General features: G+C 48.6%; 1 protein-coding gene across 1 annotated transcript; it reads right to left on the bottom strand.

Annotated features, from left to right (window-relative positions):
* Window positions 1-5,750: 5,750 nt before the first annotated feature.
* Window positions 5,751-6,979, bottom strand: LOC107279750 (uncharacterized). Its single transcript, XM_015764118.3, has 3 exons — window positions 6,758-6,979; window positions 6,159-6,647; window positions 5,751-6,014 (listed from the first exon to the last, which is right to left on the bottom strand). Exons 1-3 carry the CDS (start codon window positions 6,764-6,766, stop codon window positions 5,958-5,960), a joined length of 555 nt encoding a protein of 184 aa, XP_015619604.1. The 5' UTR covers window positions 6,767-6,979; the 3' UTR covers window positions 5,751-5,957.
* Window positions 6,980-7,261: the final 282 nt, after the last annotated feature.

Here is a 7,261-nt window from a genome sequence, read left to right as displayed (position 1 = left end):
GTTTGATTATTTTCTGTGTTTATGTGGCATGAAATCGTTACTTGATAAGAACATGGCTCACGCTCATTTGCTTGCGTCTTGCATTGCACGTCGGCGAGCATCCAAGCCAGGTTGTTTAATTTCTTTGCTTGCTTATCATCTGGCTATCGCAAAGGCTCAAAACTTCCTAATAATCACAGTTTAATTTGACTAAAGCCGGTAAGGACCACTGACTCCGTGAGGTACGTAAGCTCCGTCAGGACGTGGAGCGCTCCTCGCGGTCGAGCTAGCATCGTCGTTGCCTCACCAACAGATGTCACTCAGCCGTGGCAGGTCGGCAGCTCAACGGCGATGTAGAAGATGGAGGTATATGGGGTATTGGTGCCACGGACAGCTATGGCGGCCGCCACAGCATGCCACAAGGGAGGGTCCGCCACTGGCTCCACGGCGACGGGTGGCATCACTCGGCCACGGCGGTGGTGAGCTGCCAGGGGAGAGAGGTAAAAGCCGAGTAGCTTGCAGAGACTTCTCATGCCCTGCAGAGGGAATGGTAGCCTTGGTTGGACGAGGCTACTAGTGCGCAAGGCAGAGCCGCAGAGGTGTTGGGCAAGGCCGTCGTCTTGCCACGCGAGTGCAAGAAAGCAAGAGGGAGACGTGGTCAGGATCTAGAGGAACGAATAGTGGCGCAGCGACGCAGCGTAGAGAGAACAATGGCCTACCGCCGTTGAGCTTGTTCTTACCGCTAAATCTGCGCGTCACTCCTCCTTGTCCTGTAACCAGAGTGAACACGGTGGTAGTTAATGAAGGAAAAGAGAACAAGACGAGGGGATGACGACAACAACCTCCTCCCCTAGTCTCAAGTCTCAACCACCGTCCCGTCGATAATGATGCCCGTAGTGGCGTCGAGAAAGCTTGCTAGCCCACCACCTCGATATTATATATGTCACCGTTAGTGAGCTCGCTAGCCCTCCTCCACCTCAATCCTCTTCACCAGGAGAGGAGGAAGGGGCAAAGGTAGGTGATGGATGTCATTAGCCATCATTGGGTGTAGCGGCCGCAACACTGATACGGTGAGACGATAACAATAATAAGTAAAAGCAATGACTCGTCATGAGAGAGGGGAGAGGTTGCAGACAAGGAGGGAGATGCACTACACCAGATCCTCACATCTCTGACGAGATACCTGTGACGGGCAATCGAAATGGTCACTGATGACCGTCACCTCTGACGGGTCATACGGGATGCCGTCATCGGTGAGGCATCCGGCTGTTACCCGTCACAGGTAACTAGTCACCTGTGACGGGTTAAAAATAGATCCCGTCACAGGTGAGGTTACCTCACCTCAAACGGGTTTAAGTCCTAACCCATCACAGGTGACTAGTTACCTGTGACGGGTCGCAGCCGGACAGCCCGTCAGAGGTGAGGTTTACTCACCTCAAACGGCTTTTAAGTCCCAGCCCGTTTGAGATGACTTCTGCCAATGTATATATATGTCTCCTCTCCCAGCGGGGCCCACATGAGGAGATAAGGCCGGCTGGCTCCCTCTTCTCCACTTCTCCTCTATCTCTTCCACTTCTTCTCTCTATCTCTCCTCTCTTTCTCTGTGCCGTGGCGAGGGGAGGCGCGGCGGCGCCGGGCCGGCTAGGGCGGCGGCGGCCCGGCCGCCAGATCCGGCAGGGGCAGGAGGGGAGGCGCGGCCCAGCCGCCAGATCCGGCAGGGGCGGGAGGGGAGGCGCGGCGGCGCCGAGCCGGCGGGGGCGGCGGCGGCGGCGGCGGTCCGGCCGCCAGATCCGGCAGAGGCGGGAGGGGAGGCGCCGCGGCGCCCAGCCGGCGGGGGCGGCGGCGGCGGCCCAGCCACCAGATTCGGCAGGGGCGGGAGGGGAGGCGTGGCGGCGCCGAGCCGGCGGGGGCGGCGGCGACGGCCCGGCCGCCAGATTCGGCAGGGGCGGGTGGGGAGGCGCGGCGGCGGTCCGGCCGCCAGATCCGGCAGGGGCGAGGGGAGGCGCGGTGGCGGACGACGGATCTGGAACTGTGGCGCGGTGGCGGCCGATGGCAGGAGGGGAGGCGGCCGAGGCCCGACGGCGGCAGCGGTCTCCACCTCCGCCGCCTCTGCCAGCGACGCCTCCAGCCGCGCCTCCGCCTCCGCCCTCTGCCAGCAAGTCCTCTTTCACCCATGTATTTTATCTTGTGTTCTTCATATTGTTCTAATTATTGCTACTGTGATTGATGATTCTGAGTCCTATGGTGATTGAGATTCTTGTGATTTTGTTTTGTGATTGGGACAACTGCGATGGAACAAAGAAGAATTGTGACGATTTTTTTGATTTGTGAATGCCAAATGCAATCGGTCGAAATGAATGTAATGGTAACCTAGGAGGACGGTGTTTCTCTTTTTTTTTTCCCTTTTTTTCACACCAATGACGGCCCCAATTAGTTGGGCCATTTGAGGTGACTCTCACCTGTGACGGGTTTTGGTTGGGACCAGTCAGAGGTAACTCTCACCTGTGACGGGTTTTAGTTGGGGGCCGTTTGAGGTGGCTCTTACTTCTGGCGGGTCTTCACCGGTCACAGGTGACTCAAGTCATCAGTGACCACTAATCTTTGACCGGGAGCTGAACCCGTCAAAGTTGAGGGTTTGAGCCCGTCAGTGCTGACCTGATCCAGTGTAGTGATGGTGATGGCATCACAATCTGCCCCATCCGCCGGACGGGATGAATGAGGGGAACGGACGGGGTGGAGTGAGGGAAGAGTATTTATTTTAAACTAGCAAACATACCCGTGCGTTGTAACAGGGGAAAAAACGTAATGATAATATACATTTTTCATGCATAACTATATCGATGACAATCAACATCTTAAATGTAAATGGTCCAACCTCAATGATGACAATCTTACGATCTTTGCTTTAGCTAAAATAATTGGATTATTCATATGACCACATGCAGATAATCTAAAATATTCTTTTAATCTCATTCTTGCAACAAATCAAATCTTACACTGCCTCGTATGGTCAAGTCTACACAAAATATAGTCACTGTGCACTCTTCTCTAAATAACAATTAAAATATATTTATTTTCTAATATTATTTCCATATAATATGTTATCAAGAATAATATCTATACTTCACAAAAATAGTCTGATAATTGCCTACAAAGATGTGCAGGGTCTCCAATACAAGAGAATACATGACGAAACAAAAGCCGTGTATGAGATGAAAAAAATCGATGGATCCTATCCGACCAAGTGTCCATCAATTTAGCAATTTTTTCTAACAGTTTTTTCCTCGTTTGCTTTTTTTTCTGCTTTTTTTTAAGACGATGGAAATATTTTTTCTTGCGTGTTTTTTTCGGACTACGAAACTTTCTAGCGCGTTTTCTTTTGCACTTTTTCAGACATTTTTTCCTCATGCGTTTTTTTAAACCGTTTTTATTTTCTCGCGCATTTTTATTTTTTAATATAGGTAGAAACTTCTCTTTTTAAATAGTTAGATTAGATTAGTTTAGAGAAAAAAAAAGAGATATAGCGAACTACTAAAACGATGAATAGAAATTAGACTTTTTTTTGCCGCGCTTTTTTCCGCCCTTTTTATTTTTTTCTCGTGCATTTTTTTTACGATCGTTTGTTTTCACCACTTTCTTATAGTGTCGGACATTTCTAGATGTTTTTTGGATTTTTTTTATTTTTTACGGATTTTTTTTTGTTTTTTGCTTTATAGGAATCGGACTTTTTTTTTTCTGTTGCGGGAATTGGATCTATGTTTTTTTTTTGTTTTCTTGGTAGGAAAAGAACCTTTTTTTTTGTTTTTTCCGTTTCAGGTTGGAATCGGATCTATTTTTTTACAGATTCATTATTTTTTGCCCGATTTTTCTTTTACCGCGTCTATGGAATCCAATTCGATTTGTTTTTTTTACCGCGCCGCATTTTCTTAACCGTGTCACATATAATAGGATTCTTTTTTTTACTATGTCACATATAATTCCTTTTTCTTTGGAATCGCTCAGTTTTTTTATTTTTTTTTTCACCTTTTCTTTACCGCGTCGATGGAGTCGGATTCGTTTCGATTTTTTTCCCCTGTTTTTGCCCTTTTTTTATCGGAAAGATTTGTTTTTTTTCGCCCCTTTTTTTGGATCGGACTTTTTTTTCGCACGGTTTTTTTCGCCCGGATTTCTTTACGGACAATAGGATCACCTCTTATTTTTTAAGTAGTAGAGATTTGCTTATTATCTTTTGTCTGTTCAGTGCAGTTTTACAGATTGAAAAGGTATGATGACTGAAATCTCTGACTTGAAAAGTTGCAACAAGCCCTAGAACTAATTTACACTGGGAGAGAAACTTTTTAAGGTGTATTTTTTCCTACGTGGTCGGCTGGTAGTCACGTGATATCTAAAAAAATGGCTTGTATTTGTTCATGCTTGCCAGATCAAACACTGGTGTTTTCTTGACTAGTGATTTCCATTGGGATGAATCGGCCACTATTTCGGATTAATTAATTATTTGCCACTCTTACGGATGGTGATAAATGATTTGCCACTGGACCCATATGTCATAGACACATGAGGACCGATATGTCATAGACAGCGAGTGGCAAATAATTAATTGCCACACCTTAATGGCCTAGAGTTAAATGTCCCCATTATTTCTTCTTTTAGTAGTGTGATCTCTTATCAACTGTACCTCCGACACGTCAAACAGTAAACTCTGCCAATCTAATGGCGCTCTCCTAGATAGGAGTAAAAAGGAGCTTGTCAGGGAAAAGAAAACCACAGCTTTGGGGGCCATGTGTCGCCATATTGGAAGCATTTCCATTTTGTACTGTATTCGGAGCAAGTACAGTCATTTGCTCTGCTTCGTGCCGGTTCTATTTTCATACAGCCCCCCTGCAAGTTCAAAATGTTGCATTTGAAGAATTTAAGTTCACAATGATATAAACGTCGGCGATCACACAATGGATACAGGATTCATGGACGGTTTCATCCTGAACCCGGCCTGAGGAGGCTAATCAAGACAAAGATTGTTTTGACGCATTTTTTTCAGCTACACACATTAACAAGACCGTTAAACTAATCAGATGCCGGTCCGACTCGCTGACTCATTTCAGGTCAGGCATTAGAAAATGGCACTGTAAAATCGCTGTCACGCAGGCACAGACACACACACTTGTCACTTCATCTTCATCAAGTTGAGAGCCTTTCTGAAGAAACGCAGAGAGAAACGCAGATCGACGCAGCAGCTGCTGCTGCGAGGTTCACTGGCGTTCAGGAAAAGTCTTGTCATGGATGATGGTAATGCGTCGCTCAAAAGTGTAATGTAAATTTAAAGCACGTCACACATAGTGGCAGCACTACATTCAAGGCTCAGTTCGTGTGTGATGGTTCCCAACCTCTCCTTCTCGATTTTCGCGCGCACGTTTTTCAAACTACTATTTTGGTGCGTTTTTTTAAAAAAAATTTTATACGAAAGTTGTTTAAAAAAATCATATTGTTTCATTTTTGAAAAAAAAATTAGCTAATACTTAATTAATCACGCGCTAATAGATCGTTCCATTTTTCGTGCCAGAGGCAAACGTTCCCAACCTGCTCTTTCGAACAGAGCCCAAGTCCGGCCGGTAGAGCCCAGAGCTTTGCTCAGATCGCAAGAGTTTGTTTGATAACGACATGCACTAAACAACGGATGGCAACACTCCCAATAAAATTGGTTGCATTTTGCTACTACTCCCCATCAGCAATTTGTGCACCAGTGATCAAGAACTCAAAAAATTGGTCTACAGATATAGAAAATGGTCTCATACTTTATAAAAGATTTATAGTAGTAGAAGTAGCAAACTACTATGACAAGATCTGCCCTTACAACTTAAACTGTCTCCTAGCTATAGCTTAGCTACACCTACAAGCTTACTGTAGAGAGAGAGAGATAAACAGAGTCACACACAAATACTAGTCCATAAAGTTAGCTTGGTTTGTTCATGGCGATCGCATTCTCATGCAACGCAGTTGAGGCCCAAGCAACCCATCCACAAGCTACTCATGGCCCTCTTCTGAAAAATGGTTGCAAGAAAAAACAATTAGTGTACGTTTATTAGAAAACAGTTGTACTTTTAGTTGAAAAAGCAGTTGATTAGGGAAAAAAAGAGTTGATATTAATTATTTTTGCTGCTGTGAAAACGCAGCTGATTACGTACCCGTCTTGGCCGGCGGGAGACGAACTCCGGCGGGGGCACCTGGTACAGGTCGGCGTCGACCGGCCGCTTCACGACCCTGCAGGTGGCGCCGCCCCTCGCCGGCGTGCGCGCCACCGCCACCCCGCCGGAATGGTACGCCCTCGCAGCACGCGCCGCCTGTTGCTGCTGCCTCCCCTTGCCGCCGCCGTCGTCGTACGGCGCCGCCTTCTCGGGAGCCACCCTCCCCTCCGGCCTCCTCGCCTTCTTGGGCGTCGGCCTCCGCGGCGGCGGCGAGTACCTGAACCACACGTCGCTGCACGCCTCCGCCGCCGCGCCCCCGCCGTACGCGTACCACTCGTCGTCAGCCGCCGCCGCCGCCACGGCGACGGCGGGAGCCGACCGCATCACCTCCGGCGGCGCCTGGTGGTGGTTTTCGTCGTCATACTGCTGGTGGTGGTAGTAGTAGTTCCACTCCCCGAACGCCGGCACGACGTGCCTCCTCCTCCCCTTCTGCAACACAACGATCCAGTCATGCTCATGCGAACCATAGCAACCATTAACCAACAAGGAGACCAACACACCTACTACTACTGCCAGCATGGTGGCAACTTGACGCTTACCTGATCCATGTCACCGGCAGCTATGGCGTAATGCAGGGGGGGCAGACAAAACGGGAGAAGAAGAGAAGAGAAGTCTGAAGAGAAGAGAGGAGAGTGGATCAGTGGGGACGACGATCGACCGAGAGTAGGTAGCCCTTCAGTATTTATAGCGAGAAAGAGACGAATTCATCGAGAGCTCTCGCGCCTCTCGGCTCCGCGAGACACCGGCGTTGAGGAAGGCTCGAATTGAAGGATGAGCTGAGCTCTCTAGTACAGGGACGACGGAAGGGGCCGTGTCAGGGAGTGGGCCCCACAGCACAGGGAAGAGCATCAGCTAGCTACTGTAGCCTCGCTCCGGGCATGGGAAGAGAGGAGGGGAGACATAGGGTGCAGGGATGGGCGTGGTCCTGGCCGGTTTGACGAGCAAACCCAGCTTTTATTGGACATGGCAGCAACCTGCACTGCACGCCGGTGTGCTGCTGCGGTGGTGTTATTTTGGCATCATTAGATGCTGATTACGGGCTT

Source organism: Oryza sativa, chromosome 12, assembly GCF_034140825.1.
Source record: "Oryza sativa Japonica Group chromosome 12, ASM3414082v1".
Taxonomy (NCBI): domain Eukaryota; kingdom Viridiplantae; phylum Streptophyta; class Magnoliopsida; order Poales; family Poaceae; genus Oryza; species Oryza sativa.
The sequence above is the reverse complement of the archived record's forward strand: the minus strand, read 5'-3'. Positions and strand labels throughout refer to the sequence as shown.

Coding starts and splice junctions, on each gene's coding strand:
- LOC107279750 (XM_015764118.3), bottom strand. Junction 6,015..6,158: donor TCTCCCGCCGGCCAAGACGG/GTACGTAATCAG, acceptor ACCATTTTTCAG/AAGAGGGCCATGAGTAGCTT.